We start from the raw sequence: 17,799 nt of genomic DNA on the forward strand, positions 1-17,799 counted from the left end.
TCACCACTTGTGGCCACACTGTCTGATATGCTTCTGCAGTACTGCGGCTGCCGCTCTCTTTAAATGCGCTGTTAAAATTGTGTGTGCATGGCGTGTGGGTGGAGCTGAGCAGCCAGGTGATCATTAATATGTGGACCAGATTCCAGACTTATACACACCCGGTCCACATATTGCAGGGCAGCACTTTGGTCTGCCAGTGCCAGGACTTGTCACTTAGTTACCGACTCCTTCCTTCCTCCTCCAAGGAAGTCAGACACACTTGAGTCCCTCAACTCCACCATCACCACCGGCCGCACATGTGAGAGGGCCACCCTGCCTCCCCCTCCCACATCAAAAACAAAATTCAAAGTTAAAATAAAAATAAAAAATGTTATTAATTTTTTTTAATAGATTTAAAAAACAAAAAAATACTGCTTCAGTATGATGCACGGAGCGTCCTCTTCATACTATCACCGCCGTACACTGAAGTTGAATGCAAGGTACCAGTTTCAAAATGGCATACCTTGCATTCCTATTGGCTGATTTGATTCTTCAAATTCAAATCAGCCAGTAGGATGAGAGCTTCTTAAATCCTATTGGCTTTTCAAATCAGCCAATGGGATGAGAGCTTCTGAAATCCTATTGGCTGTTCAAATTTTTTTTACACAAAATCCATAACTACTGCTCTCAGGTTTTGGACTGCACAACCTGAAATACAGGCGCTATAAAAATCCCGCACTCAAACGTCATTTTTTTGAGTTCGGAATGGATGTTACGTTACAGGATAAAATGCTTGCGGTATAACTATACAGCAGCAACTCGTAATATGCGTTTCTGGCCATTCCACGCGCAATGGGCAATTTATCAGTGGTATATCTGTACCGCAAAACTCGTAATCTAGCCGAATGGGAATTAAAAACATATACAAACATTGAAAATTATCCCATAGAGCTTGTCAGAAATCTTCTAGATATTAATTATAAATAGCTATAAAAATTACACAGCAAGAAAAAGTTTATACTCAGAACGTTAGTTTTTACTCAAAGCACAAGCTGTTCCAAAATGTCACATTAATATTTTTTTTAATTGACTAAAATCCAGTGAGTGCTTATTGGTTGTGTATTTGAGCCCTTTCCAGTCAAATGCCTTAAAAGATGTAATATCATTTGTATTTAGCTTTAATGTGGTTGAAATTACTGTTCTTCACTTTGAAAAAAAAAAAAAAAAAACACGCTAACTTCTTATCCCCATATCCGCGCTGAAAAAAACTATTAGGAAAAGTTTACATTCATATGTTCTTATATATATATATATATATAAAATCATTTTTTTTAAATAAATATATATTCCTATATATCTTTATGAATATATATTGATATATGTACAGATATACTGTATATATTGTATATCTATATATATATATATATATATATATATATATATATATATATATATATATATATCCATATATATATATATACTGTATATATACACACATATATATATATATAGATATACAATATATACAGTATATCTGTACATATATCAATATATATGTATATATTCATAAAGATATATAGGAATATATATTTATTTTAAAAAAAAATGATTATATATATATATATATATATATATATATATATAAGAATATATGAATGTAAACTTTTCCTAATAGTTTTTTCCACGCGGATATGGGGATAAGAAGTTAGCGTGGTTGTGATATCCAAAGTCCTGAAGTTAGGGCACCTCTGTCATTCGCTCACATGCTAACTTTTTACTCTCCACTTGTAATAGACACAATAATGCTGCCGTGATAATTCTTTACTTTAAAAGCATTAAGCAAGTGAGCAAAAGAAAAAAAAATTGCAGACCACTTGCAATCTTCTGGTCCAATATATTTTGTTTGCAAATTTATTTAAACTATTTAGCAAAGAAGAAGCTTTTCCTATGTATTACTGAGTATTCTTTGTCTGCTAAATAATAAGAGAAGGTATTATATGATTATTGCTTTGCTTGCCATTATAATTTATCATTATTTGTCTTCTGTAATGTAACTAAAAAAAATGAATTAATTAAAAACAAAACAAAATATAATAGCATATGGAACTGTAATAAATAGTGATAATACATTTTATATTTTTATTATTATTATTAATAATCATAATAATAATAATGATTAACAGTAAAAACATTGATCTGTTTCCCACATGTTTGATATTTTTCGAATTCTTGAAGTTGGGCATTTGGCCAATAGGATTTTAAGGCCAAAAAACTAAAACCCTCATGTATTTCTGAAAGGTTTTTCCAATAATTCAGTGATGGGGACTATCTGAGAAAAAAAATGTGTTTCACAAAACACAAAAAAGATGTTGTTCAGTAGACATTAATAAGAAATGTTTACACATAATAGAAAAAAAAACTCTTCTGAAACTCTTTTTCAAGATCCTATAATTCCTTAAATCAGTGTAGTAAATTCATTTTTGTATGTAGGAATTAGATTTTTCTCATATTTAGGTGTTTGGTATGCATCAATTTAGGACAGAAAGTAAAAATATGACATTAATATGATTGTTCAAAAATGATGACACTGGGTATTTATATCATTGGTAATGTTTGCATCAGCAGAGTGATGTCATCATATGGTTCTGCAGCAGATAGTTCATTTATCTTAATAAATAATACTAGAACTTGTGACAAAATGGACTTCAGTGCAGTCACAATATAATTGCCAGCGGTACCATCTTTCAATAGACTAAGCATTTTATCCAATCACAACATCATTTATTTAGGTCTGCATTAAATACCTGAGCTGTTTAGATGCATCAGCTTTTACAAGTGGAGTCTCCACAGAATGTTCAAAAAGAGCTCCTTCTGGTCCTGCAACAAATAAAAGCATAGCAACATGTAATGTTTGAAACACAAATGAAGGTAACACTTGTAGAAAGGCTGTGCAGTATTTAAATACCTATTTTAACCATTTTCTGCCTGATACACAGAATGAATGATAGAAGTCAGCAGTATACTAGGACAATGTAGTTACATGAATGCAGTAGCAAAGCCATATTTTAAGCTAATAAGATAATAAGTCTCATTATAGGGTTACTTTTCAAAATGGCTTTAGTTCTAAATTGCAATAACAAATGTTATAAGTTTTTAATATGTAGAAGTTATTACTTGAATGGTGAGAATGTGATGAAAACCTGGTAGGTTTTGGAAACTTCTAATAAAGTATCAAGAACAGGATAGCTATGTGTTGGAATAACTTGGTTCTACTGCAAGTATCATAGGCACAAATCCTGTTGAAGACACATTTTTTCAAAATAAATATTAGAGATTATATCAGTAAATGAATCCAAGATATAATGATATATTCTAAGCAAAGATTAGCCATAGAAGAGCATATATATGACATTGAAAATCAAAGTTTTAAAAATCACACAAAATGAATAATTGAACCATTCGCACAAAAATATGCAGGAAATAAATTGTATTGTTAAGGCATTGTTCACCAAAAATAGTATTTTATCAAAAATGTAAAATTTGTATGTAAACCACACAAGAATAAATCATATTTAATAAGCACATCGTAAATTGCAATTAAACACATAGCAATTCATACTTATAAATGAAAAATACAAAGCGTAAGTAACTGTTGTTTTTTGGTAAAATGGGCTGAACATGGCATTCCATAGGCATGTATGAAATTGTCTCTCAAATCCCAGCGTAATTCTGTACACATTTGCGCCCTACCGATCTTTTCTCTCTCTCACCAGTTAAAAGGGCGTGGGCTTTTAACAAAATAGTCAAAACACCAATTACTCTAAAAGAAAAACCTATGCATTTGAAAATAACAGGGAATGTAAGGCACAGTGCACTGAAAACAGCGTATTTTGCTTTGTATTAGGCATACAATTCAAGTTTAAACATATGCACGGTTCTCCCTGTATACTTCGTCCACCATTGTGAACTATCACATAGCTCTGAAAGTTCTCATTAAAGGGACAGTCAAGTCCAAAACAAACTTTCATGATTCAAATATGGCATGTATTTTTTTTTTTAAATCTGTTTATTTATATCCAACAATGCGTACAAACAAATAAATTCAACCTTCTTGTACAACGCAGGGCCAGGTATAGCAATATGTATCAACAATCGAGAAAAAAGAAAAGAAAAAATTCCAGAACAACTTACAAATTCTTTCAAAATTACCCTTCTATGAAGAATTAGCACGCAGAGTAGGAATTTTTATATTTTGAACCATTTAAGACAACATTTAAAGCCAAAAAAAAATGAATTAAATAAAAAAAAAAAAAAGGGGATTAATGCTCTCTCTCTCCTCCCCCCTCCCCTCCTCGCCTCTCCTCACCATGTTCCCAGCAAGACTAGATCAGTATTACGTAAGGAATAAAACAGATATTCCCTTTCAGCTAGAGGAAATGATTTTATAAATGCTGACCACTTACAAAAGAATTTAATAATGTCATTATCGTTATCAACATTAACATTGTATTGTTCGAGAATACATTGTTTTTTTATATGATTTTTAATTTCTGGGATACTCGGAATAGTCTGCATTTTCCATTTTTTAAAAATAAGGTATCTAACCGTCAATATTGTTATATTGATAAATTTAATATTAAGCTGTTTGTCTTCTTGCTGAAATAATAAAAATACTATATTTGAGTCTAGGAGATTTAGCGAAGGGAGATTTAGAACTTTACTTAAAGGGCCACTGTAAGTAAATATTTTCTATGCCTGTTACTAACTAACTACCCCAAATACACTTTTTATCAATAGCATTTCATTAACATATCTCTACCGTATATCAGAAATCTTGTCTGCAAATTTAATTGTTTTCCAAACCCACTCCGTGGGTATCCTTTGCTTTGTACCAATCCGTTTACAATACCTAGGTTTCAAAATGGCGCTTTAAACACAAACTTATTGGTTTAAGTATTTTGAACATGCAGTGCTGAAAATAGTGGGCAGGATAACGTGACATGATCGGCGAATAAAAGATATAACTTTTAGAACGTTATGAAACTTCGTTTTGGAGAAAATATAGGTCAGTAGGTTTTAATTAATGTTTATTAACTTTAATATGTTAGTTGTTTAGCTTAAAAATTATAACAGAAAGTAATCCTTTAACCAGAATTGAACTTTACACCAAGTATTTTTTATTTTTGGGCAGGTCCATAACATGTGTAGGAGGTCCGCCGAGGCATATAAGCACTTAGGACAGGCATTGAAACTCGTATTTCCACATCTTAAACCTTTTTCTGGTGTGAAGTATGTCCTATATAATAACTTCACATGTGATTCTCTCCAAGTGGCCGAGAGAGTTGTTCGAGCAACCTCTTGGATTGAGAGAGAAGGTATGTCAGGGTCTACTTCTTTCCTCAACAATCTAGCCCAGTCAATAACCATGTTATCTAAATTGATTGTACCTCTAACTGAAGCCAGCAGTGAATAGCATGGAGAAATTGACATGATTCCGTTCTTTGCCAGTATGAGCCATTTCTCCAGTTGCCCCAGTGACCAATTCCACCCATAATCGTTCAAAAGCTTCATAACGTAGTGTCTGGCTTGAAGATACGCGAAGAAATTTCTCTGGGAGAGCTTGAATTCCAGCCTGAGTGCATCAAAAGATTTAATGCATCTATTTTGTAAATCCAAAAGCTGCTCAGCCCTAGCCACCCCCAGGGTGTTCCATTTCAGAAAGATTGAAGATGGTATTCCCGATTGAAACTGTGGGTTCCCCAGGAATGGTAAATAGCTCGATACCCGATATTCCATACCTAATAGATTACAGGTTTTTTTCCATGCCATCATTATATTATATATAGATCGACAGCTTTTAATTTGAGGTGGGATATGCTTAGTCTCCATATGTATAAGCGCAAACGGTGAAAAAGGATACATAATACTGACCTCAAGATTATTATTTGTAACATAGTTGCGTTGGAATAGCCAATCCGCCACAACTCGTATCAGAAACACGTAATTGTATGCTCTTAGATCAGGCAGGGCCAGACCTCCATAGTCTATCGGTAGAGAAAGCTTTGCTAGAGAAATTCTAGGCTTCCTATCCTGCCACAAAAAGGAACGGAGTTGTGAGTTAAATAAGGTGATGTCATTCTTTTTTAAAAGTAGTGGAGTGTTCTGAAGAACATAGAGTATTTTAGGCAGTAATATCATCTTATATACGGCTATACGACCAGATAATGATAGAGGTAAGTTATGCCAATTTTTGAACGCATCTTTAACTTTCTTTAAAACAGGGAGAATGTTAAGAGAATACCACCGATCAGGCCTACTTGCGACAATAATACCCAGATATTTAAATGCATCAGTTACTATAGAAAAAGGTACATTTGTAGGAGAATCTTTTGTCTGCCTGACCCATAGAAATTCAGATTTGTTTATATTCACCTTATATCCTGAGAAGGAACTAAATTGTTGTATAATTGACAGTAGAATCGGTAAGTTCCTAGATATATTAGAGAGGTAAAGAAGAATGTCATCTGCGTACAACGCTATTTTCAACACCTGCCCAGCAATCCCAATCCCCTCCAGTTTTTGTCTTATCATTACAGCAAAAGGTTCAATAGAGATATTAAAAAGAAGCGGAGAAAGGGGACACCCCTGTCTGGTTCCCCTATGCAACACAATCTCCGAAGATAAGAACCCATTAACTATCAATCTTGTAGAAGCCGTATGATACATTTTTTTCAATAAATTTAACAAAATTACCTTTCAGCCCGAACTGTTCTAATGAAAATAGCAAGTGATCGTGGTGAACCGAGTCGAAGGCTTTTTCGGCGTCTATAGCTAAAATTGCTAGATCGATACTATCTTCTTGCGAAGATTGGTCTGGGGCCATGGTATTTGAGAAGAAATCTAACGTGAGCAGGAGTTCCCTTATTTTAGCCGCTGAATTTCTATTTTTCATGAAGCCAGCCTGATCTGGGTTAATAATAGAGGGTAGGAGAGACTGAAGTCGCTGAGCAAGAATCAACGCCAACAGCTTGTAGTCTGTATTCAGGAGTGCAATGGGTCTATAAGATTCTATCTTTTTTGCATCTTTTCCTTTCTTTAAGATCAGTGACGTATATGAGGCTGTAAAATTAGATGTAGGTTCGATGCCCTGTATATACATATGATTGAACAATGATGTTAAATACGGTGTTATAGCCACTGATGCTATTTTATAGAACTCGTTGGGTAAGGCATCCGGACCGGGTGCCTTATTACATGCCAAGTCTTTAATTGCCTTAATCACCTCTAGTTCTGTGATAGGAGACCCAAGATCTTCAATAGAGGCCTGTGATATCTTTGGAAAAGAGATCTCTGCCCAGAACTTCTGACGCTCCAAACTATTAGATGGTCTAGCAGAATATATATCTTTATAATAATCGTAGCAGATTTGAACAATATCCTGAGGGGAACTGAGTGTTTGACCTTTACTGTCTAGTGCATCTATTAGTTGGGAGCCTAGATCCTGCTTGACTAGCTTAGCTAAAAGTTTTCCCGTCTTGTTCCCGTATCTGTGAAGCTTAGCAGCAAACCGGATATCTTTTTGAGTAGCTCTATATAGCCAGAATGAATCTCTCACTTCAAGCACTTTAATATATTTGGCCCATTTCTGTGGATTTTTTTCCATTAGATATAAATTGTATGCATTTGTAACTGCCCGGAGAAGTTCATTCTCTCGTTTTTTAAATTTCTTAGTTTGCCTAATAGAATAAGCCAAGATATCCCCTCTTAATACTGCCTTGGCAGTCTCCCAAAACAATTCTTACATAATTTTTCATCTATCAAAAATAAATCAATCCGAGATAAGGATTTATGCGCTTTCGACAAACACGTAAACTCACGCTGATCCGGATTCTGGGATCGCCAAATATCTCTTACTTTTAGATTAGAAAATATCCTGGAAAACAATTTTGCCTCAAGATTATCCCTTTTTGTTTTTTTGGCTAACGGCTGTTGTCTCATTCTATCAATTGGGTATTGTGGAGCCATATTAAAATCGCCAGCCATGAGCCTTGCCTGTAATGAATCCCAGAATGGCAAATCAAAAACATTTGGGGCATAAATATTACATAAAGTATATAAAATTTTAGCAATCTTTATTTTCAAAATAATAAACCTCCCTTCTGTATCCATCTCGATCTGCACTATCTCATAATTAAGTTTTTTAGCTAATAGAATGGCAACTCCACCTTTTCGACTTGGGCTGGGGGAAGAAAAAACCTCCCCCACCCATGAGGATTTAAGTTTAAGGACTTCTTGAGTCTTCAAATGCGTCTCTTGTAAAAAAGCAATAGAGGTACCTATTTTCTTTAAATATGCAATTATAATTTTTCTTTTAATAGACCTCCTATGTTCCAGGAAGTAAACTTAATCCCTGTCATATTATATAATAACTAGATTTCAAGAGGGAGGGCAATGAGAGAGAGAGGGAAAAAAGGGGGAAGAGAGAGAGGAGGGAGAAAAAAAAAAAAAAGGGGAGAACATAACAAACAAAACACAATACCCATGCCAGATGGCAAAATCACCAAACCATCTGTTACCCTATTCTGAAAGGACCCCATCATGTGGGCAGATTGATGTATCTACTTTTACCTATAATACTATTTTCCTAAAGGACCCATCTACTCAGGTGTGCTATATTTACTGAAAAAAGCTTCTGCCGCAGCGGCAGTATCAAAAAAATGTACAACATTATCATGTAATAAGCGGAGCCTAGCAGGGTATACAATTGTTGCTCGGAGTCCCTGCTGTATAAATTTAGTGCAAACTGGAGCTAACTCCCTTCTTTTTGAGGCGGTGTCATTTGCAAAATCTTGAAATAATAAAATTTTTGTTCCTTCAAGAAATATGGGCTGATTTTTACGAAAAGCTTGTAAAAAAGCAATTTTATCTTGATAGTTCAAAAATTTCGCTATGATTGGTCTTGGCCTCATATTTTGTGAAGGAGATAAACTTCCTAACCTGTGCACCCGTTCTACCACTATGTCTGTGTGAGTTTCAGGTATCTTAAGTAAAGCTGGGAGTGTCTGTGTAATTAGTTTATTTAAGTCCTGGTATTGCTGTCCCTCAGGTACCCCTATTACTTTTAAGTTGTTTCTTCTTGCACGATTTTCCAGATCTTCTACCTTGTTTTGTAATTTAAGCAGGGCAGAAGAAGTGGCTTCTAATTTAGTATTGTGGACTAAGGATAGATCTTCAAGATCTGATACTCTCTGTTCTATTTCCGTGAATCTTTCTGAAAATTGTTTTACCTCCGTGGCTAGTTGTGCAATGTCATGCTTAATCTCTATTCTCAGGGAGTCAAATTTAGGTGCAAGAGCCGCACAGATGTTTGAAACTAAAGATTGCAGATCAATAGACTCTTGTACATTTAAAGAGTCACAAGCAGCTAGCTGTATGTCAGAAGTAACCTCTATTGGCCCTTTCTGTTTTCGTTCCCTTTGTCTAGCCGACATGGCTGACGGTGAGTTTTTAGTCTGTGACAGTATAAATTTATCCATATACTGTGATTGTGTGAAAAAAAAAAAAAAAATAGGAAGAGGAACAAGTGTGTTCCACAAGTGATAGATGGGGAAGAGTACCCCAAGAAAAGGGGAAGGGGTATGTGAGGATTGTGAATTTCTTTCTGTGCTTACTGAGGGAAAAGAAGGAAAAAAACACCCACTGTGCAGTATGTGAAACAAAATCAGTCAGAGCGGTGACAAAAGGAAATGTGGGATTGAAAAGAGAAAAAAGAAAAAAGGGAGAGAGCCCCTGTTGTTAAATTAGCTTACTTTGACTTTATAATAACCCTTGATTGTCTTCCTAAATCATCCTAAACATGTATATCGAACACCTTTAACTAGCCGTATATAGATAAACCCAAACAGATACAATATTCAATTCCTGTTATCTTATAGTACTTTGAAACACATTGTGCCAGAAAAACAAAAAACAAAAAACAAACAAGAAAAAAAGCATACACATTAGATCTAATACCCCTTTGCCACTACTTTAACCAGTATATTATGTAGCCAGTTTTTGAACTATTAGTGTGTTAAAAAAAAAAAAGAAAAAATAGGGGACAGTGATTTTTAAACCTGTCTTAACTTTCAGTACCTTATAGCATGGTATAACAGGTAAATATAATAGAATAAAAATAGGTAAGATAGTGTCTCTTTTTTTTTTCTTTCTTTCTCTTCCCTATATGAGAGTTAGCAGAGGTAAAGAGATTTTTACCATTTTTAATAATTATACCTTTTTGCCCTTGTTGCCCTCCTAAAATATTCAGGCTAGGCCAGCTTAATTGAGTCTAGCCGCATATAGGCAGGTATAGGACCCAGAAAATAACATTTTATGTAATATGAATATGAGGCCCAGAACCCAGTCCCCAGCAATTTTCTGTCCTCTATTATAGTTTTTTGCCCGGTGTATCTCAGGCACCGATATTGCTATACAGATGTGGCGGACACAGCACATCCAGCCGCCAACATTTAGACGATAACCGTCCAGTACTGAACTTTTCCAGGTACTCAACTGAGGGTATTGCCTCCAGTACTTTACTTTACCCGTCCTTTGTGACCAGAATTTGACCACCCGTTAGATAACCTCTGTTGCTAGCAACCCCCCCTCTCGCAGCACCGGTGGGAGGGGGAGCGCCTCTTCAGGAAGGTACAGCAGCGAAGCCAACATCAGTAGCGGCACTCCATGTAGAGAGGGGCTCCGTTACCAACGACTCAAGGGATATGAAGACAGCCCCAGGAGACGATTCCAACTCTGGCCCCCTTTACGGCAACAACAAGCCAGCGGAGTGACACAGCAAGCACCACCTCTTCCCCAGGAACAACGCTCTCCCTCCGCAGCCCACCTGAGGGTGGAAAAGCACCGGCTCCTCGTTACACTTTTCAGGCAGCACAGAGAGGCCAGGTGAGAATGCAGGATTCAGCCTTTAATCCGTAATAGCAGGGCCGTTAGCCACCACCTTCATCTGAATGGCCAGAAGTTGAGGCCCCAGGATTCGGGGCAGTTATTATACAAACTGCTTTGTTTTTAGAGGAGATTTATCTTCAGCAGGCAACCTCCTATATATAATGACACCAAGTATTAGCGACAAAGTTTGTTTGTTAGGGTACTTTAGGATTTAGCACCAGATTTAGTGTCCTTTACAGAATTCCACGCTTTATAAGTGCATTGTTGAGGCACTATGGAGCTCCCAGCAGCGATGATTATAGCAATACAAGCCGCCCTCCATGAGAGGGTTTTGGGCGTAGTCCTCACCAATAGCTTGTAGGTAGATGAGCTCAGGACAGGTGCAGCACCTAGCTACACACCTGTGCTCCTCCTCCGGAAGTCCAGCAACTATATACCTCATGGCATGTATTTTTAAACAACTTTCCAATTTACTTTTATCACCAATTTTGCTTTGTTCTCTTGGTATTCTTAGTTGAAAGCTAAATTTAGGAGGTTCATATGCTAATTTCTTAGACCTTGAAGGTCACCTCTAATCTAAATGCATTTTTACAGTTTTTCACCACTAGAGGGCGTTAGTTCACATGTTTCATATAGATAACATTGAGCTCATGCACGTGAATTTACAGAGGAGTGAGCACTGATTGGCTAAAGTGCAAGTCTGTCAAAAGAACTGAAATAAGGGGGCAGTCTGCAGAGGTTAAGATACAAGGTAATTACAGAGGTAAAACGTGAATTATTATAACTGTGATGGTTATGCAAAACTGGGGAATAGGTAATTAAGAGATTATCTATCTTTTAGAACAAAAATTCTGGTGTTGACTGTCCCTTTAATTATATGGGAGACATCTCGCCACTTGCAGGGACAGACTATTTCCTTTGATGATTGTCCCTGTGAGGCTAAACCTGTTTTTTCACTTTTTTTGGTGGCAAACATTTGATTATCGGGCCCTAAGCATTATTGCATTTTCCTTTTATTATGCATTTGTTAATTATGCAGGTCTTCTGTATTTAGTGGTCCTTTAGTATGCCCTTAGTTTATAGTTATTCTATAAATTTACTTTATTTAGATTTTTTTTAATATTCCTTACATTTTAACAAACCCTGACGTTTGAGGTTGTTTGTTTTCATATTCATAAAAAGATAAAACATTGATAAAATATATAGAATAGCTTGTTGTAAACATATTTACCCTCATGTGACAAACAATCTAACCTTTAATGGCTATTTCTGGACTTTTGAAATAATTACATAGTATTGACTTTACATCCTGTGATCTGGATTTATATTCTCCGAATTGACTGTCTGCCAGTTTAAGCCATAATTAACTGTAATATATATTACACTTTTTCTATTATATTTTGGCCCAGAGGGACCTTTTGGCTGGCCCATACACTTATAGCACACAGTTTTATGTGTGATCTGATTAATGCTTAGATACCTTTGGGCATTTAGATGATCACAATTTGCAATATGATCACATTTAGAAAATTGGGACTTATTTCCAAAGCTACTTTAATTTGGTGCTCAGTCTTATCTTGCTATTACTCATTTATATCTTGGCTTATAGGAATCATATGAGCAGTGACCTCAATGTCATTTTATTTGTATATTTATACTTGTATAATTCTCCCATATTTTCTGTACTCCTTTATAGAGGTCCAAGAATATGTCAGCTATTCATAAATATATATACAAGTAATTTATGTTCTCTACAAGTGAGAAATAGATATAGGTGTAGTATCCCTGAATAACAATTGGTCATAAATATTCTTAATAAATTCCATATGATAAAGCATTGATGTATATACATTTCAAATGACAAATTAGCAACAAATAATATTATCATGTAAGATTTGAAATGATATCTTCATAAACAGATGATAATTAAAGAATAAACTATAAATAGCTCTATATGTTGTTAAGAGAGACAGGCCACCCACTTGGGCTTTGGGGGCCCAGCACTTTCATGGGTGATGGTATAAGAAAGTGCAATGTACAGCCTATATTTAGTTTGTGAAGATGTGTTTATGATATTAGTAAGTGTAATATAAAATATTCTCTATATAAGACATACAAAATGTTGGGAAAGGCATGGGCCATACAGATGGCAGGCCATACGGTGGGGTGGGAAAAAGAGGGCTGTGCTGAGGGGCTCTACAAATTTGTCTTACCCAGGGCCCCACAAATACTATTGATGACCCTGAAGAGAGATAGGAAAAAATACTGCATGTGCAGCAACTCGGTTCTAAAATGGTGGCGTCCTTATAGAGAGAGAGAGGTATCTGAAATGTATTTTAGTATTCTATGTCCCTTTAAAACCATCTAGTATACATGATCTCAAATGAATCCCAAATATTGTTTGCCTACATAAAAGTACCATACCTATTCTGTCTACATGGATTATTTTGTACATGCTCAATGACCATCCATCCAAAGAAATCAACTTGCTACTCCTGCTCAGTAATACAAATATTTATGTAGGAGTCTCCTGAAGTAATGGAATTTAAAGGTTACTGATTACAGACCCAGTAATGACCCTTTCAGCCTAAGCAAGGATCAAACTACCTATTTGTTATTATATTTGGAGCTACTAAAATAACCAATAGTACAATTTCATAAAGCTATAAATCTACAGCCTTTTGAAAATACATCTCACAATTTCTTATCACCAAATAAAATCAGAAGATGCGTTTTAACAATTGTTCAAATGCCTCAATACTGTTTGCTGTCCCTAGTGACACAGTTTAATATCTCATTAGGGTCCATGTACCTTACTTTGGGCTAAATTACGAGTGGAGTGATAGTTTTCGCTCACATTAATGCAATAAAGGCACTAGAATTAATTTTTTGCGCTTGGAGATTCCCACTTATATTACGTGTTGAAAGTAAAACGTTTGTGCTCTGGCGTTCACGGTAACAAATAGACTGAGAAGTCTTGAATGCAAAATCTCATTCCCCATAGACTTCAATGAAGCAGAAAATGTTGAAAAAAAAAAACTTTAAAATGATTTTGGTAGTTATGTGTCATTTTCCCATTGGTTTCCTGTTGATTAATTATGCTAATGAGAAGGAAATCATCATTTCACACCAGTTATCTCTCTTTATATTTATCAGAAGAAGAAAATCCGGATGTTGCATAAATATTCAGGAACTATCCTTTTGCTATATTCATTCTGACTCTTATTATTTAAAGAGCATCAGTCTGACCCTCTTCGGATTGTAAAGGTGGCAGCTCTATGCAGTAAGTGTTTTTTGAAAGACTTAGGGGCCAATTTATCAATGTCTGCCCGACATGATAGGCTGTAGCGTATAATGTCCGACAGACATCGCTGAATGCTGACAGCATACACTGTCGGCATTTAACATTGCACAAGCAGTTCTGGTGAACTGGTTGGGCAAAGCCGGCCCCTGCAGATTCTGCTAGCAGGGGGTTTCAATCAACCCGATTGTATAGCATCGAACGGATTGATGTCCGCAGTCTCATAGGCAGCGGACCAGTAAAGGAGCAGCGATCTTAAGACTGCAGCTTCTTAACTGCCGTTTCCGGTGAGCCTGAAGGCTTGCGCGGAAACAGGGGAATCAGGGGCAATTCGGCCCTTGATAAATCAGCCCCTTAGAGAGGGAACCAGAAATTGTACAAGGATGTAGAAGGTACAGTAGACATTTGACCACAGAGAGTTAAAAATGATACTGAATGGCAGAAGTGCACATCTGATAGGCTACGGTGCAGGGTGGGTATGGCCTAATCAATATGTTGTTTGTATCCATAATTTTTCAGGAGGCAAAATAATTATCAACCATGACCTGCAGGAAAACTAGAAACTAGGCCGTGATCTGTAAAGTCATTTAAGTTTTAGTTTGCTATTATTGATCTAGAAACTTCTGATTAGTTTGTTTTAATTTTATTTTCTATGGCATATAAAATGAGATGTAAGGTGTTATTGATGTTACGTTGGTGGACAAGAGCAAGTTATAATGTTATAATATCAAGTCGCAAGAGATAAAATAGAAGATTAGCTTTCAATTAAAGTTTGATTAGACAATTTTTGCATGATTATGCTCTTAGTACATCATAAAAGCGTGTGTTCTTTATGATTACGTTGTGATTAAATCACAAAAGAAACTATAGAGAAGCAACATTTAATTAAAAAACGGTTTCATCATGTTTTAATCAAATAATAAGAAAGGAATATAGATGTAAGTGCTGTCTTTTTCTCTTGCAAATAGTTCAAAGTAAGCTTGTAGGTGTCACATTCTAAGTATGTGAAGCTTTTATATTCTAAAATCACTAACCAAGGTTTAATGTATTAAAGGGACAGTAAAGTCAAAATTAAACTTTCATGACTCAGATAGCGCATGCCATTTTAAACAACTTTCCAATTTACTTATGTTATCAAATTTGCTTTGTTCTCTTGGTATATTTTATTGAAGAGTAAACCTATATAGGCTAATAAGAGCTCAGTAGCGTGCAAGTTTCTTTAGCACTCTATGGCAGCAGTGTTTTGCAACATTGTATAACTAAGGTACAAATAATGTTACAAAACTGCGGCCATAGAGTACTAAAGACACGTGCACACTCATTATGAGCCTACCTATTATTACCCTTCAATAAAAGATACCAAGAGAACGAAAAAAAATGAAGTAAATTGGAAAGTTGTTTAAATTTGCATGCTCTATCTGAATCATAAAAGTTTAATTTTGACTTTACTGTCCCTTTAATATTAATTATTACTATTACCTAAGCTGTATCGTCTTATGATGCAGGCTGCTTTCCTTAAAAGGACACAAAACTCAAATGCTTTCTTTCTTGACACAGGATACAGTTAAAAAAAAAAAAAAAATTCCAATTTATTTCTGTTATCAAATTTGTTTTTTTCTCATGGTATTCTTTGTTGATGAGAAACCTAGGTAGGCTGCGTGCACATGTCTGGTGAACTTAATGGCAGGAAAAACTGCCGCCATCTAGTGCTCTTGCGAATGTAACAAGCTTGCAAAACTGATACCATATAGTGCTAAAGACGTGCACACTCCTGAGCTTACCTCCCTGCTGTTCAACAAAGGATACCAAGATAACAAAGAAAGTTTGGTAATAGAAGTAAATTGCAAAGTTGTTTAAAGGTGCATGTGCTATATGAATCAAGAAAGAAACATTTTGAATTTCATTATTCAGATAGAGCATACAGTTTAAAAAAGAGTTTCCAGTTTACCCCTATTATCAAATTCACTTTTTTCTCATGGTATTCTTTACTGAAGAGACTACATGGTGAGGTAGTGTGCATGTGTCTGGAGAACTAGATGGCAGTAGTTTTGCAATAATTCTTTTGAGTATTAGATGGCATCTGAGAAGTTGTTTTTTTTAATGTACAATGTAACTGAATCATGAAAGCAAAAAATATAATTTATGCTTACCTGATAAATTCATTTCTCCTGTAGTGTAGGCAATCCACGGGTCATCCATTACTTATGGGATTATAACTCCTCCCTAACAGGAAGTGCAAGAGGATCACCCAAGCAGAGCTGCTATATAGCTCCTCCCCTCTACGTCATATCCAGTCATTCGACCGAAACCATACGAGAAAGGAGAAACTATAGGGTGCAGTGGTGACTGGAGTTTAATTAAAATTTAGACCTGCCGTAAAAACAGGGCGGGCCGTGGACTGACTACACTACAGGAGAAATGAATTTATCAGGTAAGCATAAATTATATTTTCTCCTGTTAAGTGTAGTCAGTCCACGGGTCATCCATTACTTATGGGATACCAATACCAAAGCTAAAAGTACACGGATGACGGGAGGGACAGGCAGGATCTTTACACGGAAGGAACCACTGCCTGTAGAACCTTTCTCCCAAAACAGCCTCCGAAGAAGCAAAAGTGTCAAATTTGTAAAATTTTGAAAAAGTGTGAAGTGAAGACCAAGTTGCAGCCTTGCAAATCTGTACAACAGAGGCCTCATTCTTAAAGGCCCAAGTGGAAGCCACAGCTCTAGTAGTAACTAGTAGCTGTAATCCTTTCAGGAGGCTGCTGTCCAGCAGTCTCATAGGCTAAACGTATTATGCTACGAAGCCAAAAAGAGAGAGAGAGGTAGCCGAAGCTTTTTGACCTCACTTCTGTCCAGAATAAACGACAAACAGGGAAGAAGTTTGACGAAAATCTTTAGTTGCCTGCAAATAAAATTTCAGGGCACGGACGACGTCCAGATTGTGCAAAAGTCGTTCCTTCTTTGAAGAAGGGTTAGGGCACAATGATGGAACAACAATCTCTTGATTGATATTCTTGTTAGTGACTACCTTAGGTAAGAACCCAGGTTTAGTACGCAGAACTACCTTGTCTGAATGAAAAATCAGATAAGGAGAATCACAGTGTAAGGCAGACAATTCCGAGACTCTTCGAGCCGAGGAAATAGCCATCAAAAATAGAACTTTCCAAGATAAAAGTTTAATATCAACGGAATGAAGGGGTTCAAACGGAACTCCTTGAAGAACTTTAAGAACCAAGTTTAAGCTCCACGGAGGAGCAACAGTCTTAAACACAGGCTTAATCCTAGCCAAAGCCTGACAAAAAGCCTGAACGTCTGGAACTTCTGCCAGACGTTTGTGTAAAAGGATAGACAGAGCTGAAATCTGTCCCTTTAACGAACTAGCAGATAAACCCTTTTCTAAACCCTCTTGTAGAAAAGACAATATCCTAGGAATCCTAACCTTACTCCATGAGTAACTCTTGGATTCGCACCAATATAAGTATTTACGCCATATTTTATGGTAAATTTTCCTGGTAACAGGTTTCCTAGCCTGTATTAAGGTATCAATCACTGACTCCGAGAATCCACGCTTTG

General features: G+C 36.0%; 1 protein-coding gene across 5 annotated transcripts in view; it reads right to left on the minus strand.

The window, feature by feature from the left end:
• SGCG (sarcoglycan gamma) overlaps positions 1 to 17,799 on the minus strand; it is a 456,939-nt gene that overhangs the window by 87,442 nt on the left and 351,698 nt on the right. For all 5 annotated transcript variants that reach the window (XM_053708512.1, XM_053708511.1, XM_053708514.1 and 2 more), the window contains exon 6: positions 2,784 to 2,856. In XM_053708512.1, the coding sequence (XP_053564487.1) occupies positions 2,784 to 2,856 (73 nt within the window). The remainder of the gene's footprint in view (positions 1 to 2,783; positions 2,857 to 17,799) is intronic.

Source organism: Bombina bombina, chromosome 3 (genome assembly GCF_027579735.1).
Source record: "Bombina bombina isolate aBomBom1 chromosome 3, aBomBom1.pri, whole genome shotgun sequence".
In the NCBI taxonomy this organism is placed as follows: Eukaryota; Metazoa; Chordata; class Amphibia; order Anura; family Bombinatoridae; genus Bombina; species Bombina bombina.